The sequence below is a fragment of the Elephas maximus genome, chromosome 13 (genome assembly GCF_024166365.1).
Source record: "Elephas maximus indicus isolate mEleMax1 chromosome 13, mEleMax1 primary haplotype, whole genome shotgun sequence".
Classification (NCBI taxonomy): domain Eukaryota; kingdom Metazoa; phylum Chordata; class Mammalia; order Proboscidea; family Elephantidae; genus Elephas; species Elephas maximus.
The window spans coordinates 68,539,496-68,562,962 of NC_064831.1; the positions used below are offsets into that span (position 1 = coordinate 68,539,496).

Below are 23,467 nucleotides of genomic sequence, written 5' to 3' on the forward strand. Positions count from 1 at the left end.
GTTGAGCATAGCTTTGGTTGGTTCCTTTCTGGGAAAGTGACATCTAAGCTGAGGCCTGAAGAATGACCAGAAGTTTATCCAGGTAAAGAGAAGAGGAAGGAAATTTCGGGTGAGAGAGCTAGAGCATGGTACCTGTAGGAGCTGTTCAGAGAGGCCAATATGGCTGTAGGTAGAAAACAGTGTGGAGGGGGGAGTTGAGCCTGCAGGGCTGGAGTAGAGAGAGCCTTGACACCTGGGCTTAGGATTTTCGACTTTGTCCTAAGAGCAGCGGAGAGCCATTGAAGATTTATGTGTAGAAATGAATGTGACCTTAGATGTCTACCAACTTTTAGATAGCTTCTAAGAACCAATGATGAAACTTTGGACCACTGGGTAATTTGTGAGACCATAATTATTCAGGAAGTTGGGAAGCCTAAAGAGGAACATCAAGAAGAAAAGGCTTTCTTTTAGCCCTTTTTGTTTCACATTAGAGATAAAAACTGCTTAGACAGAAATTGTGTTATGGTGTGACAGTGCTACGTGATATTTCTGAAGCCATGCTCACAGTTATCTGCCCAGCTCAGCCTAGCCGTGCTAACTCTGGTTAGAATTGAAGGTGGATGTTAGAACACTGAGTGGTGTTAAAAGTAAAACTTCCTACCATTCCTGCCTAGGAAGCTGGTGGTTTGGGCCATTTTCATTCATTGTCTGATGCGTATCACCCATCAGTACCCTCCTCGCACCTGAAGTCAGTATGTGGGAAAGAAAAGGAATTAACATTTTCCATTTATAGCCAGCTGTGTATCTTGGAAGGCAGTACTAACTGGTGGAAGAGCCCTGTGGGCCTGGGATTAAGTCCTGGCCCTGACATCTATGAGTTGTCAGATTCTGAGTAAGTCACTTGTCCTCTGGTTCAGGGGTTGGCAGACTATGGCCCTGTGGGAATGAAGCTTTACTGGAGCACAGCCCTGCCCAGTCATTTCCGTATCATCTGTAACTGCTTTCACACAGTGCAGACTTGAGTAGTTGCGGCAGAGACCATGTGGCCCACAAGCCTCAAAGAGTATCTGGCCCTTTAAGAAAAAGTTTGCTAACCCCCGCTCTAGTGTCTTGGGGACATCTCTGTCTTTTTGAGCCTTAGTTTTCTCGTCTATAAAATGGAGTCTGTTCATTCAGTCTTCCGTTTCAGGCATTGTGCCAGGTACTTGGAATATAAAGACAAATAAGGCATATTCCAGGTTCTCCAGGATTGTTTGGCCTGGTGAGGGACCCAGACAGGTAAAGAGATACATACATAAAAGAGATACCCAGACAGGGCCAGAGATAAGCACAGACACCTTCCCTGTGCTTGGAGTGGCAGAGGATGTTAGTGGTGACTGAGAAGGCTTTCTGCACTTGGAGAGAGCTGAGCTGAGTCTGGAAGGTCAGCAGGAGCCAGCCTTGTGAAAGCAAAGAAAGGAAAGGCCCAGAGGCCCTAGAGACCAAGTGCCTGGCTCCAGTGTGGAGTGGATGGGCAGGAATGACAAAGGGGTGAAGTTGCAGAGGTGATTAGGGCTTCATAAGACAAGGGATGGCATGGTGAGTGGTAGGGTCAGTGTGCATTTTGAAGTCAACCATGGCTGAATGATAGGGAATGGACTAGTCAGCAGGATAAGAGGCAGGGAGACCTGGTGGTCCAGACTAGAAATCATGGTAACTTCCAAGAGGCTTGTGGCAAAGAGGATAGAAAGAAAATGGGCAGAGTTGGGAGATCCTAAGGTGGGAGAGTAGAAGAACTTAGAGATGAGATTAGATTTAAGGAAGAGGGAGGGTACAGCATGCTGCCCAAGCTCCAGGTTTGAGCAGTTGGCTGGATAGCATTGGAAATACTAACAGTGACCTTGTCCACTCTGCTTCAGAACTTTGTTATGAGAGTCATATGGGAAACTGAATGGAAAACGGTACTGTTAAGTGTAAAGGGCCGTATATAGAGAAGATGTTATCATTTTGAATGAATTAGGATTATGTTCCACTGCAATTAGCAGGAAACCTGAGTGATAGTAATTTACACAAATAGAGATTTATTTGTCTCACATGGTAGGCAGTCCATGACTGGTGTAGTTACTCACCAGTGCCATTGAGAAACCCAGGCTATTTCTAACTTTCTGTTCTGTATCCTTAGTGTACTTACTGGCTTTCATACTCATGCTAGCTGCCACTAGAGGTGGTTCCCCGCCCGCCCGGAAACCCTCATTATGGCTCAGTAGCTAGAACTGTGTCACATGGCCATCCCCAGCTGGAAGTGGGTATGAGCACAGCTAGGCAAGTGGCCACCATCAAAACCGGCTTCTATAAGTAAGGAAGCAGCTGCAGTGGGCTTTGGATAGGCAGCTGGCACTGTCACATAATTGCCCACACTAAAAGTTTTTTTCCAGGATTCTTGTCTTGAGAGCAAGAGACTGTTACCTGTGTAATGGGACACTTTGCATCAGGCACCAGGTATCAGAAATTGGGGTGAGTTTGTAGTCTGTTTATTCTGTTCTCTCTGCCTTCCATTGTGCAGCCTGGGCTCTGCAAGTACGCCGGTGATCTCAAACACCACTCTGCGTTATCTTCTGTGTTGGGATAAAGACATAGTTTCAACACAGAGGAATGATTTGCAAAGATAGAAACAGGGTCTGCCAACCTTCATGACTGTTGAGAATGAGGGAGCCAGAACCCAAAGGAGGCGCCCATAAATTGCAGGTTGCCTTACTATAAGATGTATGTCCAGCACGTTCTGTTTACTTCACTCCTCACATAAACTAGTAGTAAAACAAGTCAGAGATAAGAAAACTGTTTTTAAGACTGCTTAAGAGTTCAGGGTACGAATGTGCTCATGATCACAGTAGGCTTAAGGGTGCCTAAACTTGAGCGTGGATGGTATTTCTTGCAGAGACCTGTGTTGTGCACACGGTTTGAGTGATGACCACACGTTTCCTCCTCTCAAGCAGCAGCACCACCAAGTGCAGCCGTTAGGTTCTGACAGCTCGTGTGGGAGCAGGGGAGGGGAAGTGAGTGCCCTCCGTGTGAGTGCTAGAGCTTCCTGAAGAAAAACAGGGCAGGATCAAGACTCAGCATTGCAAAGCCGCAGGAATTACACAGAATCATTTAATATCCTGATCCCATAAAGTGATCAAAGAAGCTGTAACCCCATGTGTAAATACTACAGAATGCCATGTGTTGTTTTAAAGTATAAGTTATGGTAATTACCGGCATCGTAGCTGAGCAGCAGCATGATATTGTGGAGGAAGCTTGTAGGGCCTTGAGCGCATTGCTCAGTTTCCCCATTTGTGAAGTGAGATGCTCCTCTGGTTGGAAGGGTCTGTGATCCTACAGCCAGACTGAAAGGGAGCGAGTGTATGGGGGGAGGGCAGGAGGAGATGATGAGCCTCTGGGAGGAGGAATTCGGAAGCCCATTGGAGAAGGGTCTGAAAGGAGATCATCTGGAGTGGGCTTGGGGTTTGGTGCCAACAGAGACATCCCCGAGCCTAGATCTGGGTGGGAATCAGGTGTGGGCGAACCCAGGGAGTTGACATTGCTATGGAGAGGGGAGGACTGAGCCAGGTTGCAGGGGAGCAGGGAGGAGCAAGAAGGAAGCCAGGGAATCAGGTGTGCAGACACCCATGCCCTGCAACTCAGGAGCTGTCAGAGGCGATGTGGCAGGTGAGAGGAAGTCAGGAGGGACAGCAGGTGTAAACCCTTTACAGAATCCCGGTGGCCTCTGGTGCATCCAGCCAGTTGCCTCAGCCCACAGGTCTTCCCGGCCATACCTTGTTAGTGGGTTGCCGTCTTTTATTCTTTTAACCGTTTTACCAATGTTGCGTACTTCCTCTGTGCTAGGTGTTGGCTGTGTAGCTGCTGGCCAAATAGAGGCCTAGTTCTTATAAGATTTATTTCCTTGGTTGGAGCTGGAGAGATCAGATGGACAAGAAATTAAATAGACCCATGGGCTGGTCTGCCCAGGGGCTGTCAGGACCCAGAGGCTCGTGGCCTTTCCCCCGCAGCCTGTTTAGTTCCTTTTTTATTTGGTGCTTGGGAGCACACTAAGGAGCCCTGGTGGCACAGTGGTTGAGTGCTCGGCTGCTAACCAAAAGATTGGCGGTTTGAACCCATCTAGCAGCTCCATGGAAGAAAGACTTGGTGATCTGCTTATCTGCTTCTGTAAAGATTACAGCCTGGGAAACCCTATGGGGCAACTCTACTCTGTCACATGGAATTGCCATGAGTCAAAAATGGATTTGGTGGTACCTAGCAACAATGGGTACACACTAAGGTCTCATCAGGAAGGTGTCTTACTGCTCCTGACCCATCCTCAGGATCTGGACTAAAACTCAATTTGATAAAGAAAACAAAAAGCTTTTTCAGGTTAACCCCACCCTGCCCTCCTCCACCCCTGAGCAATGACTTCCTGTTTTGTAGTGTTCTTTGGCACATGTGGGAATTGCCCTTTCCCCGTGCCCTTTCCTGATTTCTTGGATGCCCCTGCAGGTTTGGCTTTGGGTTTAGGGTTTGGTTTTATGGGACATCCTCCCACAGTTCTCAGTTCTGCTCCCTGCTTGACTGAAGATAGCAGGGGAGAGCAGGAGAGAAAGGGAGGACTGGCGGTGGCCGGAAACGCCTCAGGCTTTGGCTTAGACCCGGGAAGCTGAGGTCCAGAGAGGGGCAGGGCTTTGCCCTAGGCCACACTGGAATTAAGAGGCCGAGCCAGGATTAGAATGTAGGAAACAGAAAAATTGCCAGCTAAAATTCATCAGAGTTCTCATTTAGGGATTTGAAAATGTTTGAAGAGAATAGAGAAGGTCTAAACACTAAATACCCAGAGGCTTCAAACAGACTTTCTCCACTGAAGCGGCGAGAGTAGGTCAGTGCTCGTGAACTCCACTAGTTCATGGTATTAAAGCCTTCAAGGCAGTGTTGCCATGTCCTAGTTTGTGCTTTTCCTTCACTGCCCTTCTTGAGGCGGTTCCCTGAATGCTAATGTTACGACATTAATGTTGAGGAGAAGCCAGCAGCTCTGCTTTCAATTAAGTAAATCTCATGGTTTTTTAAAAAAACTAAAACCAGACAAAAATAACAGTGAAAACATAATAAGCTGAGAAATAGCTTCTTTTTTTTGTAAATAATTTTTGTTGTTGTTATTGAGAATATGTACAGCAGAACATAATACCAGTTCAACAATTTCTAGGTGTACGCTTCAGTGACACTGATTACATTCTTCGAGTTGTGCTGCCATTCCCACCCTCCTTTTCCAAGTTGTCCCTCCATCGTTAACATAGACTCGCTGCCCCTATGTTTCCTGTCTAACCTTTCAAGTTGCTGTTGTCGCTTTGATCCCACATAGATAGTTCTTAAAAGAACCCAGTGCTCAAGGAAGATATTCTTTACTGGTTAAACTAAACTATCGTTTTTTTTTTTTATATAATTAATTTTTATTAAGCTTCAAGTGAACATTTACAATTCCAATCAGTCTGTCACATGTAGGTTTACATATATCTTACTCTCTTCTCCCACTTGCTCTCCCCCTATTGAGTCAGCCCTTACAGTCTCTCGTTTCGTGCCAATTTTGCCGTCTTCCCTCTCTCTCTATCTTCCCATCCCCCCTCCAGTCAAGAGTTGCCAACACACTCTCCAGTGTCCACCTGATTTAATTAGCTCACTCTTCATCAGCATCTCTCTCCCCTCCACTGACCAGTCCTTTTCATGCCTGATGATTTGTCTTCGGGGATGGTTCCTGTCCTGTGCCATCAGAAGTTCTGGGGAGCATTGTCTCTGGGATTCCTCTAGTCGCAGTCATACCATTAGGTATGGTCTTTTCATGAGAATTTGGGGTCTGTATCCCATTGGTCTCCTGCTCCCTCAGGAGTTGTCTGTTGTGCTCCCTGACAGGGCAGACATCGATTGTGGCCGGGCACCAACTAGTTCTTCTGGTCTCAGGATAATGTAGGTCTCTGGATCATGTGGCCCTTTCTGTCTCTTGGGTTCTTAGTTGTCGTGTGACCTTGGTGTTCTTCCTTTGCCTTTGCTCCAGGTGGGTTGAGACCAATTGATGTATCTTAGATGGCCGCTTGTTGGCATTTAGGACCCCAGGCGCCACAATTCAGAGTGGGATGCAGAATGTTTTCATAATAGAATTATTTTACCCATTGACTTAGAAGTCCTCTCAAACCATGTTCCCCAGACCCCAGCCCCTGCTCCGCTGACCTTTGAAGCTTTCATTTTATCCCGGAAACCTCTTTGCTTTTAGTCCAGTCCAATTAGGCTGACCTTCCTTGTATTGAGTGTTGTCTTTCCCTTCACCCAAAGCAGTTCTTATCTACAGTTTGATCAATAAAAAGCCCTCTCCCTCCTTCCCTCCCTCCCCCCTTTGTAACCACAAAAGTCTGTGTTCTTCTCCGTTTTTTCTATTTCTCAAGATCTTATAATAGTGGTCTTATACAATATTTGTCCTTTTGCAACTGACTCATTTCGCTCAGCATAATGCCTTCCAGATTCCTCCATGTTATGAAATGTTTCAGAGATTCGTCACTGTTCTTTATCGATGCGTAGTATTCCATTGTGTGAATATACCACAATTTATTTACCCATTCATCCGTTGACGGACATCTTGGTTGCTTCCAGCTTTTTGCTATTGTAAACAGAGCTGCAATAAACATGGGTGTGCATATATCTGTTTGTGTGAAGGCTCTTGTATCTCTAGGGTATATTCCGAGGAGTGGGATTTCTGGGTTGTATGGTAGTTCTCTTTCTAACTGTTTAAGATAACGCCAGATAGATTTCCAAAGTGATTGTACCATTTTACAATCCCACCAGCAGTGTACGAGTGTTCCAATCTCTCCGCAGCCTCTCCAACATTTATTATTTTGTGTTTTTTGGATTAATGCCAGTCTAGTTGGTGTGAGATGGAATCTCATCGTAGTTTTAATTTGCATTTCTCTAATGGCTAATGATCGGGAGCATTTTCTCATGTATCTGTTGGCTGCCTGAATATCTTCTTTAGTGAAATGTGTGTTCATATCCTTTGCCCACTTCTTGATTGGGTTGTTTCGTTTGGTTTTAAGAAGACTCTTCAGGGGATATTTTTGGTTTAAAGATTATCTCAGGACAAAAGTTTGGGGAGTTCATTCAGCCCCAGTGGCTCCAGATGGTCTGGATTCCATGAGAATTTGAAATCTGTTCTGCATTTTCCTCCTTTTGATCAGGATTCTTTTTTAAAAATTCTGTTTTTTTTTTTTAATCAAATAATTGCTTTTAGAAACAGCCTGTTTCTCTACCAGCCTCCCCAGTCTTCACCCCACCCCCAGGTCCTAGCAGCCCCGGGCCTCAGAGTTGCTCAGGAAGTATTTCCAGTGTGGGCTGAGTGTTGCTGTAAGGTTTGGGGTTTTCTTGGTAATAGGTGCTCTGCCAGGCAAGAGCATTTAACAGCCCGTCCTCGCAGAGGAGCAGTTTATCACCTCGCTGCCAGCCCACACAGGAAGAAGAGGCAGGACTGGTTTGTTAGAGAAATGAGTACAATTCATTGTGTTTATTTCCTGGCTTGGCTGAAAATTGCCCTGCCTGTGAGGGGTCTGGGAAAGACCAGCCGTAGGGAAACCTGTGTGTCAGTTTTACCTTTCTCTGAAATAAAGGCATAAGAGCTGCCTCCGCACCCTGTGCGCCTGTTGACTGACACACTCACAAGTGTTAAGTGCCCACCACATTCCCAGAGCTGTGGGCACTGTAATAGGTACAGTCACGTCCACCTACCGTGTGATCTTTGCAAACTGCAGAGGCAGGCGGCTGGGTTCTAGCTCTGACTCTGGGCTTGAATATTCAGGCAAATAAAGTGGGTAGAGGACACTAGGCTGGATTAGTTTTTTTTTTTTTTTTTAATTCCCAAATGGCATTTTTTTTTTAATTGTGCTTTAAGTGAAGGTTTACAAATCATGTCAGTCTCATATAAAAATTTATACACACCTTGCTGTATACTCCTAATTGCTTTCCCCTTTTTAATGGGACAGTACACTCCTTCCCGCCACTCTTTTTGTGTCCATTCCGCCAGCTTTTGACCCCCTCCACCTCCCATCTCCCATTCAGACAGGAGATGCCAACATAGTTTCATGTGTCTACTTGATCCAGGAAGCTCACTCTTCACCAGTATCATTTTCTATCCCATTGTCCAGTCCAATCCCTGTCTGAAGAGTTGGCTTTGGGAATGATTTCCATCTTGGGCTAACAGAAGGTCTGGGGACCATGACCACCAGAGTCCTTCTAGTCTCAGTCAGACCATTAAGTCTGGTCTTTTAATGAGAATTTGAGGTCTACATCCCACTGCTCTCCTGCTCCCTCAGGGGTTCTCTGTCAGAGCAGTCATCGGTTGTAGCCAGGCACCGTCTAGTTCTTCTAGTCTCAGGCTGATGTAATCTCTGGTTTATGTGGCCCTTTCTGTCTCTTGGGCTCATAATTACCTTGTGTCTTTGGTGTTCTTCATTCTCCTTTGCTCCAGGTGGGTTGAGACCACTTGATGCATCTTAGATGGCCGCTTGCTAATGTTTAAGACCCCATACGCCACAGATGCAGAATGTTATCTTAATAGATTTTATTATGCCAGTTGACTTAGATGTCCCCTGAAACCATGGTCCCCAAACCCCCGCCCCTGCTATGCTGGCCTTTGAAACGTTCAGTTTATTCAGTAGACTTCTTTGCTTTTGGTTTAGTCCAGTTGTGCTGACCTCTCCTGTATTGTGTGTTGTCTTTCCCTTCACCTAAAATAGTTCTTATCTACTATCTAATTAGTGAAAACCCCTCTCCCTCCGTCTCTCCCTCCCCTCTCTCGTAACCATCAAAGAATATTTTCTTCTCTGTTTAAACTGTTTCTCGAGTTCTTATAATAGTGGTCTTATACAATATTTGTCCCTTTGCAACTGACTAATTTCACTCAGCATAAAGTCTTCCAGATTCCTCCATGTTATGAAATGTTTCATAGATTCATCATTGGTCTTTATCGATGCGTAGTATTCCATTGTGTGAACATACCATAATTGATTTATCCCTTTATCCATTGATGGGCACCTTGGTTCCTTCCATCTTTTTGCTATTGTAAACAGTGCTGCAGTGAACATGGGTGTGCATATATCTGTTCATGTAAAGGCTCTTATTTCTCTAGGATATATTCCAAGGAGTGGGATTGCTGGATCATAGGGTAGTTCTATTTCTAGCTTTTTAAGGAAGCATCAAATCGATTTCCAAAGTGGTTGTACCATTTTAAATTCCCACCAGCAGTGTGGATTAGTTTTTTAATTCTTTGTGTGTATATTGGAACCTTTTTCCAAATGAAATCTTAAGAGGAATCCCAATATATAAAAGAGGAACCACTGTGGTTGAAGCTGAGAATGGGACCCCTTCCTCTGCTCCTCCACTAGTCCCTGAGGCATCTCCTGGAACCCTAGGGCTCAGAGGAAGGGTCTGGATACCAGAGACTTGATGTATTCTAAGGCTTGACATGTTATTTTACATTTCTCTCCTAGACGTGTTGTTCTTTAGGGCAGGAACTGTGTCCTGTTTGTTATTTACTCTCAGTGCCTAGTGCTTAATTCCAAAAACAAAAACAAACCAGTTGCTGTCAAGGTGATTCTGACTCATGGCAACCCCGTGTGTTTCACAGCAGAACTGTGCTCCATGTGGTTTCATTTGAACTGAGAATCCATGGTGTGTGTAACTTTTTCTCTCAAGCCTGCCCATTACCATGCCCATAATTCTTCTGTCCTTAGCACACACTCTTGATTTTTCCAGTCAGAACCCTGGTATAAGCCATGTATTGACTCTTGGCCAGGGCAGAGTTCCCCTGATAGATAGACAGCAGTGCCTTGGCCGTGCCACGCCTGAGACGCTTTCCAGTGTGTTCTTGGCGCCCTGCCTCCCCAGTGGACTATGATTAGGCTAGTAACTTTCCTACCATGTGCAAGCCCAAGGAAAGGTGTTCTCACTTAGGGCATTGCTTTCTAAGGGCCCCTCCAGCCCAGGATTCCTTTTATTTCCAGTGCCAATGACCCTTTTTTTTTCTTCTTCTTTTTTAATTAAGCTATAGTTTATTTTTTGAACTTATATATGTTTAAACATATTTGAATTTCACCAGTCCACTAATGTCCAGAATCCAGCACAGGCTCCCACGTTGCATTTAGTTGCTGTGTCTCTTTTACCGGTTAGTTACCAGCTGCTGTCCAGTTGACTCCAACTCATGGCAACCCCATGTATGTCAGAGTAGAACTGTGGTCCCCAGGGGTTTTTTTTAATAATTTATTTTGTTTTTGTTGTTGTTGGGAATATACACAGCAAAACATACTCCAGCTCCAGTTTCTACATGTACAGTTTAGTGACATTGATTATATTCTTTCTTTAAGTTGTGCGGCCATTCTCACCCTCCTTTTCTGAGTTGTTCTTCCACCATTAGCATAAATTCACTGCCCCCTGAGGTTCCTTGTCTTGTCTTTTGAGTTGCCGATGTCCATTTGATTCCACCTAGATAGATGTGAAAAGAGCACAATGCTGAAGGCAGACATTTTTTACTAGTTAAGCTAAAGTATTGTTTGGTTTTAAGAAGACTTCAGGGGATATTTTTTGCTTAAGGCTTAAAGATTATTTCAGGCCAGTGACCCTTATCTCAGGCCTGTCCTAAATAAGCAACTCAGATGTGTGCTCATCTGATTAGAAAATAATTTTTTCTCAGATATCAGTGTTCAGCGTTTCCATTCTGATTTTGTCATCCATCTTCCATCGCAAAAAGAGTAACAGTTGATAAGGCCAAGGAGTAGGAATGCTGGATTTAAGAGAGGTGTGGCCCCAACTGATTACTGTGAAGTAGTGTCAAGTTTTGTTTACAGATATGCCCTATTCTCAGAGAGATAATGTCGTTTGGAAGAATACAAAGAATTTGTCCATGGAAACATTGTCCTCAAAAGCTAAAAATTGGCAACTTTTTGTTCTGAGAAGTTTTAAACATACGTGAAGATCAAATAGCATGGTTTCCACCATTACTGTCTTTTGGCCAATCCTGTTTCATTGAGGCCCCTTCCCACTTTATTCTTGTGTGTTATTTTGAAGTAAATCCTGGAGAGCATAGCATTTCAACCTTAAATATTCAAAACTTAAATTTTCAAGGTACTTTATTCTAAAATTCGATCATGCTTTATAGCATCAGTGCATTTCCCTATGAATTTTCTGAGCAACTTTGATATGCAACTTACCTTTTTCAGTGTCACTATTTACAAATATTAGCAAGTATGGTGGTGCAGTGGTTAAGCACTCAGCAGCGAATCGAAAGGTCAGCAGTTTGAACCCATCAGCCACCCCATGGAGAGAGATAGGCAGTCTGTTTCCATAGTGATTATAGCCTTGGAAACCTATGGGGCAGTTGTACTCTGCCCTACAGGGTTGCCATGAATTGAAATCAACTCGCCGGCAATGGGTTTTTTTTTTTTTTTTTTCCTATGCATTAAAAATATATGATTATATATTATATATTTTTTTATGTAGTACATCAAGTCATTGTTTTGTGTAGTATACCAAGTTCGGCATGGAAGCTTTGAGTGACCAGCATTCGTTTGCCTTTCTTTCAGATTTAATTTACCCGCACCCAAACCCTTCTGCAGAAAAAGCCAGAAATGTTCTCGCTGTGGAAGCTGCCCCTGGAGAGCTGGTGGGAGAACAAGCTGCAAGTCAACCGGCCCCAGGGCATCCAAATTCCATTAATTTCTCTTTGAAACAGTGGGGCACTGAGCTCAAGTGAGTCTTTGAAAACCACATCTGAACCGGAAATGGGTTATCTCTGATGATATGTTACAATTTTATATATGAAATTATAAGACCACCATTCATTTGTGAAGGTCTTTGTTGTTCACAGTGTTATTATTTTAACTTGTGAAGAGTGCTATTATGTACCTGATAGTGTACCACACTCTTTCACAGTCAGGGTTTAATTTAATTGCTCAACTCTCTGAGGCAGATCAAATGGTTGACATTTTTAGAGACAGAAACTGGCTCGGGGTGAGTACTTGCCTAAGGTGCAAGGCTCCCAGGGGACCAGCCCCCTCTCTAGGATCCCAGGGCTGCCTCAGGGTTGTGCTCTAGATTTCTAACCTGATCCTCGCTTGTGCATGGGCTGTCGAGAGTGGAGGTGTTTTTTTGTTTCTCTAAATAAAAACTTTATAATTTGTTTATCATGTGGTTTACGCATTTATTAACGTGTACAATTCAGTGGTTTCTAATATATTCAGAGTTGTGCAACCATCACCACGGTCAGTTTCAGAACCTTTTCATCACCCCAAAGAGAAGCCCCGTACCTGTGAGCAATCACTCTCCATTCTCTCCTGCCCTGCCCCCAGCCCTCGGCAACCACCAGTCTACTTTCTGTCTCTATGGATTTGTCTGTTCTGGGTGTTTCATATAATTGAAATCATACATGACCTTTTTTTGTGTGTGCCCTGTTTCTTTCACCTAGTGTAATCTTTTCAAGGTTCATGTCTGTTGTAGTATGTATCAGTACTTTTTTTTTTTTTTTTTTTGCTGAATAATATTCCATTGTGTAGATATACTACATTTTGTTTCTCCATTCATTCACTGATGGACATTTAGGGTCTTTACACTTTTTGGCAATTAAGAATAATGCTGCCGTGAACATTCATGTACAAATATTTCTGTGAACATATGTTTTCATGGCTCTTGGGTGTATACCTAGGACTGGAGATGCTGGGTCATGTGGTAACTGCTTAAACTTTTGAGGAACTGCCAGACTGTTTTCCAAAGTGACTGCACCATTTTACATTCCCACTAGCAGCATATGAGGATTCTAGTTTCTCCATATCCTTGTTAATACTTCTTATTATCTGTCTTTTTGATCGTTACCATTATAGTGGATATGAAGTGGTATCTCATTGTGGTTTTAATTTGCATTTCCCTGATGACTAATGATGACGAGCATATTTTCACGTGTTTATTGGACATTTTGTATCTTCTCTGGAGAGATGTCTATTCACATCCTTTGCCCATTTTTTAATTGGCTTATTTGTCTTTTTATTATTGAGTTGTAGGACTTCTTTGGGTGATTCACTAGGTAACCACAGAATCTCAGGACCCTTGACTTAGATTAGAAAATGAGAATAGTAGAAAAGTAATAGTGGTGATGCTTTGTGGGAGACTTGGAGGTTTCTTCCTCTAGGGCCCAGTCCATTGGTCATTGTGCAGTTGGCCAGCTGAACCTCGGTGGTGGTTCCGCTGGATTTTTCGGGGGGGCGGAGTAGCCTTGGAAGCTACCATTCGAGCATGCACTGTTTCAGAAACTGGCCTTTTGCTTTTAACCTCTCTCTGTTTTGTGATTGAATTTGACAACGAAATTTATTCTCTCTCTGTTTTTAGTTCTTAAGGCTGGTGGATCTGAGCTGCCAACTTTTTGGTTAGCAGCCGAGCTCTTAACCACTGTGCTACCAGGGCTCCAAGAAAAGGCATCAGGTTTTTTTTTTGTGCTTTAAGTGAAAGTTTTCAAATCAAGTCAGTCTCTCATACAAAAAACTTACATACAGAGTGCTATGTACTCCTAGCTTCTCTACCCCTAATGAGACAGCACACTCCTCCTCTCCACCCTATATTCCCCATGTGCATTCAGCCAGCTCCTGTCCCCCTCTGCCTTCTCATGTCCCCTCCAGATGGGAGCTGCCCACATAGTCTCATGTGTCTACTTGAGCCAAGAAGCTCACTCCTCGTCACTAGTATCAGTTTCTGTCTTATGGTCCAGTTCAGTCCCTATCTGAAGAGTTGGCTCCGGGAATGGTTCCAGTCTTGGGCTAACAGAAGGTCTGGGGACCATGACCTCCAGGGTCCCTCTAGTCTCAGTCAGACCATTAAGTCTGGCCTTTTTACAAGAATTTGAGGTCTGCATCCCACTGTTCTCCTGCTCCATCAGGGCTTCTCTTTCGGGTTCCCTGTCAGGGAAAGGTATCAGGTTTTTAAACTTCAAACGGGTATGGTACTGAAGCTGAATAGGATGTGGCAGGGATGGCAGGGGTGCCCAGACCTCAGAAGACAGCACTTGTCTTCTGAGGGAGATTCCCATCCCTGCAGCAGCTGTGGTGGGCCCTGACTACCTCCCTCCTGTTCCAGCTTCTCTCCACCTGTGTTAATTTAGCCTCTTCAGATGGAGCTTGGATCCTGCCTTGGAAGTGTTGCTAGTGGCCCTCAGCCTGCAGGGTCAACTCCAAGCCCCTTGGTCTGACTTGTGAGGTGCTCTGCAGTGTGGCCTTAGTCTGTTCTTGTGTAACTGTTTCCTCATGTTCTCATTCACTAAGCGCCTGTGTTCCAGCCACTCTACCTTGCTCTTCCACCTGGAGCCTTTGCTTATTGTGGCCCTCCTGTCTGCTCAAGGTCACGCAGCATGGCAGAGCTGAAATGCAGGCACAAGTCCCTTGACTGGGAGCCCAGTGCTCCTTCCACCAAACCAGGCCACCTTTCATAACCACTGTCATGGGGGACTACTGATTTGTCAGATTTTTATACCTAACCAGCCTCTTCAGCCCTCAAAGTTGGATAATGGAATGAGATCAAGGCCAACCTGTAGCCTTGGGCATTTTCCATGTCCTTGAGCATGATATTGAGTGTGTCCTGCTTAGGAAAGTGAGTACAGGTCTCAGCTGCCTGTTATAAGTGGCATACACATTGTGGGTGAAGTGTCACTTGGAGTTGTCTTTTACCAACTGTGCTTTGCAGTGCAGCATAGAATATTGAATATGCCATGGACTGCCAGAAAAATGGAACAAATCTGTCTTGGAGGAAGTAGGGCCAGAATGCCCCTTAGAAGCAAGGATGGCGAGACTTTGTCTTGCCTACTTTGTTCATGTTATCAGGAGGACCAGTCCCTCGAGAAGGAACATCATGCTTGATAAAGCGGAGGGTCAACAAAAAAGAGGGAGGCCCTCAACAAGATGGATTGACACAGTGGCCGCAACAGTGGGCTCAGTCCTCTTGTTATGAGGATGGCTCAGGACTGGGCAGCGTTTCGCTCTGTTAGATACGGGGTCGCTCTGAATTGGAGCTGACTCAACGGCACCTAACAGCAACAGCAACATAGTGGTTAAGGGTCCAGCTGCTTGAGTTCAGTTCAGTTCCCAGCTGTGCCACTCCACTTACTAGCTGGGTAACTTGGGCAAGTTACTTAACTCCCTGTGCCTTAGTTCCTAATTTCCAAATGGGGGTAATGATAGGGCATATGTCATGAGATTAATACAAGGATGATGAGTTATGGTGATATGTGCACACTGCTTACAGCAGTGCCTGGCATTTAGTAAGTACTAGATGAGGGTCAGTTGTCGGTGCTGTCGGCTGTTGTTGGGGGAGGCACAGCTCACGTGCATCTGGCAAAGCCATCCTCTACAGCAGTCCATGGGGCCACTTTTGAAACCCTAATGCTATTGGCATTAGGTATTAGGTGTTTATGCTTCTTTGTTTTTGTTTTTTTACTTGTGGCAGGGTTTATGAAGGTGTACGTAAAATGCTTTAGGTGCAAAGAGAGATTTTAATGATCAAAGACATAGTAAGATAATGTTTTAGTTCTGTATTATAAGTTAATGGCTCAGTAATCTTTTATGCATTCAAATGGTTCCACAGTTGAAGTATAGTAAGGGCTGAAAGAATAATTGAATGCTTGTCTGCTGTGGTTTTATTCTTATTTACCAGCACAGTTGAAATTCTCTTCTTCAGCTTCCATTTTACCAGCTCTCCTGATTACCAGACATTTAAAATTCCCTCAGAGCCATGGTCTGCAGTGACCACCTGAGGCTTATGGGTGACTGTAGGGAGCCTCACGCCTTGGCCCCTACTGACCCGTGCCCCCACCAGCAGCCATATACTTAGCAAGAGTCAGCTGGGTTTGTCCTAACTAGTTACTTGTTATTTTAATTACATAATTTAATGAAATACTGAGTAAACCCATAAAGTATAAAAACAAATTGTTGTTTCTATGAAAAATAAGTTGAATGCTTAAGGAAAATTTGATAAAGGTGAGTCACTAAAAATAAGTGCCGTGAGGATTTGGGTGAAACAAGGTGTGAAAGATTGGAGACAAAATTGTGAAGACCTGTAAAGATACTGTTCTTAGATTGTTTCACGGTTTTAAGTTTGAAGTTCTACTTTTTAAAGAGAAGCAACACAAAATTGGAAAAGTTAGATGACAACTTATGGATCTGAATTATGTAAGAAAGCTCACAGGGAACTGCAGCCAGTAGCCCCAGACTCGAAGAAGCCTTACCTGGCCTCCATCAGTAGGTGGGCAGATCACACGTTCATATAGACCTACATCAGTAGGTGGGCAGATCACACATTCATATAGACCTACACAGGGGCATGTATTTGTCTTAAGTTATTTTTAAATGACTTCTTGCTCTAACTTACTTTTTTAATTAACCTACCAATAGTCTAAATCACTTTAGGTGAAAGAGAGAGATCTCTTATAAAATGCTGGTGAGGCCACGCGTGTGCAAGTGTGTGTGCTCAGGGCACAGGAGCGTGAGTGCACAGGCAAGGGGGAGAAAGTGTTCCTGAGCACACGTGTGAGCATGTGCCCTGGAGCCCGTGTGTTTGCACATGGGTGTGCGTAGGAGGTGTGTTTAGGCTCCAGCCATGCAGCAGGTTTGTGTGACAGTGGTTAACAGTGCTGTATGGCTGTGAACCTGGACTGTGAGTCAGTCTCAGGATGATGGTGCCTGATGCGTGGGCAGCGGCCCCCAGGCTCCAGCACAGGTCTCCCTCTGCCCAGGAGTGGGGTCATGCTGTGGCCAGTGTTCTTCGCAGCTCATTTGGGATTTGGAATCCCAGCTCTTCAACATCTTTGAGCTTTATTTTCTCCATTAGTAAACTGATGTGTGTATGTATGCCTGGAAACCCTGGTGGCGTAGTGGTTAAGTGCTACGGCTGCTAACCAAAGGATCAGCAGTTCGAATCTGCCAGGCACTCCTTGGAAACTCTATGGGGCAGTTCTACTCTGTTGTATAGGGTCACTATGAGTCGGAATCAACTCGACAGCATTGGGTTTTTGTTTTTTTTTTGGTGTATATGCCTGTGTTTGTATGTGTGTGCCATGTACAAGTGTGCATGTGTGTATCAAAATACCCCCCTGGAAAAGTGTGAGTGCTAAGGTTATAAATGAGAACTGCCCATCACAGTGTCTGGCTCACTGTAAGGGCTCAGTAAATGGTGGCCACCATGATTCAATCCTGCTGCTATTGCTGCCACTCTGATTACCCCCACACCTTTGAATCAGTACATTAAGTTAGTCTTTACTTCCTTATCTGCCCGGTGGAAAAGGGTGCCTTTCTCAAGGGTGAGTGTGCAGACCAAACTGGCTGGGAAGTACACTCACCCTTCCAGGCTTGCCTCTGATGTCTTCCACTGGCCCTGCTCTGGTCCTTTGTTTTCGCTTCCCTCTTGACCACCCCCACTCAGGCCTGGTAGAAGTAAACGGCTCCTTGTGCATGGCTGCTGTTCCCAGGAGACTGGTAGGATCTTGCTGTCTAGGACTGTGCACAGTGACTCATCTCTTCAGCCACACTTGGTAGCAGACGGCCTGGTGTAGCCCGAAACAGGTACCCAGATGCTTGGTGAATTTGGGGAAGCTGTTCATGCCCAGTAGCTGTAATTTGTTTGTGGTTTTCCTTGTTGTAAAGCACGGTTCTATCTTTGCCAAGAAAGACAGTGAGTTTAGTTACCATGCTGCTGCCCCACACTGGCATTTTAAAAGCCAAGTTTCCTGGAGAGGGAAGCAGGAAAGAAGGTGACTGGCTCTGGCTCCTGTGGAGTTGGATATCTGCAGGAGGTTGGCCAGGCCGTCTGTCTGCACATTACTGGTGTCCATACCCAGGGTTCTCCCTCAGCTCTTGGGAGCATGAGGTTGCCTTGCGGTTCTCACTTCCAGCAGACCTCTCGACGGACTCTGTGCACACACTTTTCAGGGGCTCATGCATTGAAAGCCACTGACACTGCATGAAAATCATGGCAGTCGTGACAGAGTGATGGCTTTGACTTGTTGACTCAGAGTGCTTTAGTACTGGCTGGGATGGATAGCTCATCTGACTCAACGTAGGCAGCTGAGGCTCAGAGAACTTTAGTGCCATGTCTGGGTCCACCAAGGGAGAGCCTGGCCCAGCTCTCCTGTGACTTCCCCTTCCCTATCATATTTAGAGTTTGGGGAGGGAGCTTTCTGCCTCCTGTGCTGGTCCTGTGTCCATTTGTTACAGGGTCCTTACTCTCAGTGACCTGGATCAATTCAGTCCACTACCTCAAGCCTTTCAGAGACTTCTTGTTGCCTTAGACAGAAGCCTGTGCTCCTTAATGTGGCCTTCGGGGTCCAGTGAGATCTGTCCTCTATTGTCTCCTTCATTGTAGGTCCACTGGCTTCTTTCAGGGACCTGCTTCAGGCTGTCCCTTCGCTGGGAGAGCTCTCTCTTCTGGTTCCCCCTGCTTGTCTTTCAGGGAAGCCTTCTGTGCTCCTTCCACCCCTCAGCCCTCTGTTTTTCCTTCACAGCCCTTACCACTGTCTGTAATCATTGTATTTCTCTGTACTTGTCTGTGGTCCATCTCCCTCACAGGCTGGGAGTGCTACAAGGGTAGGGACCTTGTCTGTCTTGTCCCTGGTGGTAGGTGTCCAGAACCTGTTGGAGGACCAAATGATGGATGAAGAACTCAGTGTCGTTCCTGGTGCAGAAACACACTATCCTGTTTCTGCTGCCTAGTCTGTTCTCTGCCCTGTACCACGTGTGGGTGGCACCGCCCCTTTGTCCCCTGCTATGCGTGCTATGCCCCTTCCTGCCACGAGCTGCAGTTCCTTTCAGTGATGCCGTTTCTGTTCAGCCTCCTGGGAAGGGGGTTACCGTCTAAAGCAGCATTTTTCAGTTATTCAACTGTGAACCCACGGCAAATAATACACTCATCTATATGTAAATGTATACTGTGTGTGTGCAGGAAACTGGAACAAAAATCTCATGAAAGATTTACTACTATATGTAATAAAGCTAAGTATTGTTCTCTCTTCCATTCCGTTAAAAAATGTCCACCATAACCCTCAAAACTGATATCACGACTGCTTAACCTGATTTCACGGCCCCCTAATGGGCACCACCCACAATTTGGGCACCCCCAGCTGTGTAGCCTATCGTTCCCTACTAATCACCTTTGTATCCTCCCCCCTCCCACGATGGGACAGGTGCTGAGGACGTTCCCTTGCATAAGTGATGGGCCCTTCCTGTCTTTGAGGTGCTTAGAGTCCCAGGCGAGACCGACAGGCAGGTGAGTGAGCCCTGTCACAAGGCACCGTAGAATGCAGTTGAGGGCTAAACCCACTTCCTCCCTTGGAGCACCGAGAAGGAGATGGCCTTTTCTTTGGGAGAGTGGTTGCGGGGAGAGAAGGAGAAGGGGAGGCTTTGCAGTGAAGATGAGTTTTGATTTAGGACCTGAAGGATGAGGAAGGACTCACCAAAGGGAATGGCAAGTACAAAGACTTGCTTGTACAAAGGTATGGAAGGCAGGATGGATGTATTTCATGAGTGGTGACAAGTTCGCGTGCCTAGAGCTTAGGCTGCTGAGTAGGGGTGGTGATAAAAGAGGAGCCGAAGAGGCCAGGGAGGCCCCAGGGTGAAGGGGGTGGGGTTGATGTCTGTCCTTTGGGCAGTGGGGAACCAGTGGCACTATATCTGTCTGAAAGTTCTGTGATAAGAGCACTTTTAATTTGATGATTCTTTTTTGAGTCATTGCATGTTTTATTAGATGTTCACTCTAGTGTCTTTAGGAGTGGAAGGATGTGTACTCATGTGTCTGTGTTAAATATATAGGGGGTTTGAGGGAGGGTCTTACTGATGACAATATGTTCCCAGGTCATCTTCAGAACAAAAAGACATCATGTCAGAAGTATTTTAACTTTAGGCATTGATGTTCCAAACTTGAACACCTGCTAAAGTTTAGACCATAACAAAGTGTCTCTGGAAGTTCTTGGTTTGAAGGGCAGTAGCTTATTGGTGAGTGGTTGTATTCGTTTCCTGTGGCTTCCTGTAACAAATTACCATGAACCTGGGTGACTTAAAACAACATAAATTTATTCCTTCCAGTTCTGGAGGTCAGAAGTCTGAAATTAATTTCACTGGGCTAAAGTCAAGGTGTTGATAGGGCTGGTTCCTTCTGGAGGCTCTAGGGCAGAGTCTGTTCTTTGCCTCTCTCAGCTTCTAGAGGCTGGTGACATACCTTGGCCTATGGCCACATCACTGCAGTCTCTGCTTCCATGGTCATGTTGTCATCTCATCTATTGTTAATCTCTCTCTGTGTTCCTTTTATAAAGACACGATTGTATTTACAAGTGTAATCCACCCAGATAATCCAGAGTAATCTACCGATGTCAAGATTCTTAGTCACATCTACAGAGTCCCTGTTGCCATGTTAACATTCACGGGTTCCAGGGACCAGGACCTGGATATCTTGGCAGTTGAGGTGGTGGCGGGGCGGGGGGTGGTTATTCAGCCTACCACAGTGGTCCTTTCCTCCCTCCCTTTTTCCCTTCTGCCTTCCTTCTTCCTTGCATCCTCAGCTGTCTTTTCTGGGTACTGTGATAGGTGTTGGACAAGCACAGAAGAGGAAAACACAGCCTCTGCCCTCAAGGAGTTCTGTCTCCTGAGAGCATTTCCTCCGCCTTCAGAGAGATGCCTAGCACTCTAGTCTCTCAGGAGCAACCTCTGGCCTGGAGCTTCCCACCGGACAGCTGCACCATTTGGCGCACCTTCTTAGTTGTGTGTTTGTATTTCATTGTAGAACTTAGGCATGCTTATGAAAAGAAAAATCAACCAGTACTGAGGGGTGTACCATTAAAAGTGAATGCCCTTCTAAGTCCACTTTCCAGAAGTAACTACTAGAATTGAAATTACTTACATATACATCCTGAAATTTTCTCTGAGTTTTACACAGAAAGGATTGTATGTTACAAACTGTTTCAGTGACTTAGAATTTCACTTGCTGTCACCCAAACATGGTCTCTTTATATCTACCATGTCATGAGGCCCACTTGCACCAAACCCATGCTCTAATCTGCAGATGAGGGTGAGCAGAGGTGCCACTGGCCATGTCTCTTTGAGCTGAGGCAAGAATTGCACCCCTTACCGGGGGCATCTTAACTTGTCAGTCCTTCTTAGATCTCTTTTTCTGCAGTGTTGAGTTGTATGGGTGTACCTTAACTTACTTAACCAGTTTCCTAGCCATGGACATCTGGTTGTTTCCACTTTTCTGTCCTTTCAAATAATATTGTCCCGATATGCTTGTATATATATATATACCTGTGCTTTTGTGAGAATATATCCAAAGAATTAATTTGTAGAAGGGGAAACACTGACTCATTTTTAGTGGGATGTTGTTAGGGGCTATAAAGTTGATTCCAACTCATGGTGGCCCTATGAACAACAGAAACACTGCCGCATCCTGCGCCATCCTCATGATCCGTGTTATGCATGAGCACATCGTCGCAGCCACTGTGTCATTCCATCTCGTTGAGGGTCTTCCTCTTTTTTGCTGACCCTCTACTTTGCCAAACATGATGTCCTTCTTCAGGAACTGATCCCCCTTGATAACATGTCCAAAGTATGTGAGATGCAGCCTCGCCGTTCTTGCTTCTAAGGAGCATTCTGGCTGTGCTTCTTCCAAGACATATTTGTTCATTCTTTTGACAGTCCATGGTATATTCAATATTCTTCGCCAACACCTGTAATTCAAAGGCATCAATTCTTCTTCATCTTCCTTACTCATTGCCCAGCTTTCACATGCATATGAGGCTATTGAAAACACCATGGCTTGGGTCAGGCGCACCTTAGTCCTTAAAGTGACATCTTTGCTTTTTAGCACTCTGAAGAGGTCTTTTGGAGCAGATTTGCACAATGCAAAGTGTCGGTTGATTTTTTGACTGCTGTTTCCACAGGTGTGGATTGTGGATCCAAGTAAAATGAAACCCTTGACAACTTCAGGCTTTTCTTCATTTATCATTATGTTGCTTATTGGTCCAATTGCGAGGATTTTTGTTTTCTTTATGTTGAGGTGTAATCCGTACTGAAGTCCGTGGTCTTTGATCTTCATCAGTAAGGGCTTCAAGTCCTCTTCACTTTCAGCAAGCAAAGTTGTGTCATCTGTATATTACAGGTTGTTAATGAGTCTTCCTTCAGTCCTGATGCCATGTTCTTTTTCGTATAGTCCAGCTTCTTGGGTTATTTGTTCAGCGTACAGATTGAATAAGCATGGTGAAAGGATACAACCCTGATGCACACCTTTCCTGACTTTAAACCATCAGTATCTCCTTGTTCTATTCAAAGGCTGCCCTTTGATCTATGTACAGGTTCCTCATGAGCACGATTAAGTGTTCTGGAATTCCCATTCGTCACAATGTTATCCATGATTTGTTTTGATCCACACAGCCAAATGCGTTTACATAGTCAATAAAACCCAGGTAAACATCTTTTTGGTATTCTCTTCTTTCAGCCAAGATCCATCTGACATCAGCAATGATATCCCTCATTCCACGCTCTCTTCTGAATCCAGTTTGAATTTCTGGCAGTTCCCTGTTGATGTACTGCTGCAACCACTTTTGAATAGTCTTCAGCAAAATTTTACTTGCGGGTGATATTAATGATATTGTTGGATAATTTCCACGTTCGGTTGGATCACCTTTCTTTGGAATAGGCATAAATATAGATCTCTTCCAGTTGGTTAACCAGGTAACTGTCTTCCAAATTTCTTGGCACAGACAAGTGAACACTTCCGGTGCTGCATCCATTTGTTGAAACATCTCAACTGGTTATGCCATCAATTTCTAGAGCCTTATTTTTCGATAATGTCTTCAGTGCAGCTTGGACCTCTTCCTTCAGTACCATCGGTTCTTAATCATGTGCTACCTCCTGAAATGATTGAACCACTTCTCTTGGTACAATGACTCTGTGTATTCCTCCCATCTTTTGATGCTTCCTGTGTCGTTCAATATTTAGTCCATAGAATCCTTCACTATTGCAGCTTGAGGTCTGAATTTTTTCTTCAGTTCTTTCAGCTTGAGAAATGCTGAGCATGTTCTTCTTCCCTTTTGATTTTCTAAGTCCAGGTCTTTGCACATGTCGTTATGATACTTTTCTTTGTCTTTTTGAGCTGCCCTTTGAAATCTTATGTTCAGTTCTTTTACTTCATCATTTCTTCCTTTAGCTTTAGCTATTCTACGTTCAAGAGCAAGTTTCAGAATCTCTTCTGACATCCATTTTAGTCTTTTCATTCTGTCCTGTCTTTTTAATGACCTCTTGCTTTCTTCATGTATGATACCCTTGATGTCATTCCACAACTCATCTGGTCTTTGGTCATTAGTGTTCAACGCGTCAAATCTGTTCTTGAGATGGTCTCTAAATGCAGGTGGGATATACTCAATGTTGTACTTTGGCCCTCTTGGGCT

The 23,467-nt window shown here is 44.7% G+C and overlaps 1 protein-coding gene across 1 annotated transcript in view; it reads left to right on the forward strand.

The window, feature by feature from the left end:
• Nucleotides 1-23,467, forward strand: part of TBC1D2B (TBC1 domain family member 2B) — a 109,359-nt gene that overhangs the window by 38,323 nt on the left and 47,569 nt on the right. The window contains exon 5 of the mRNA XM_049905693.1: nt 11,592-11,757. Within this exon, the coding sequence (XP_049761650.1) occupies nt 11,592-11,757 (166 nt within the window). The remainder of the gene's footprint in view (nt 1-11,591; nt 11,758-23,467) is intronic.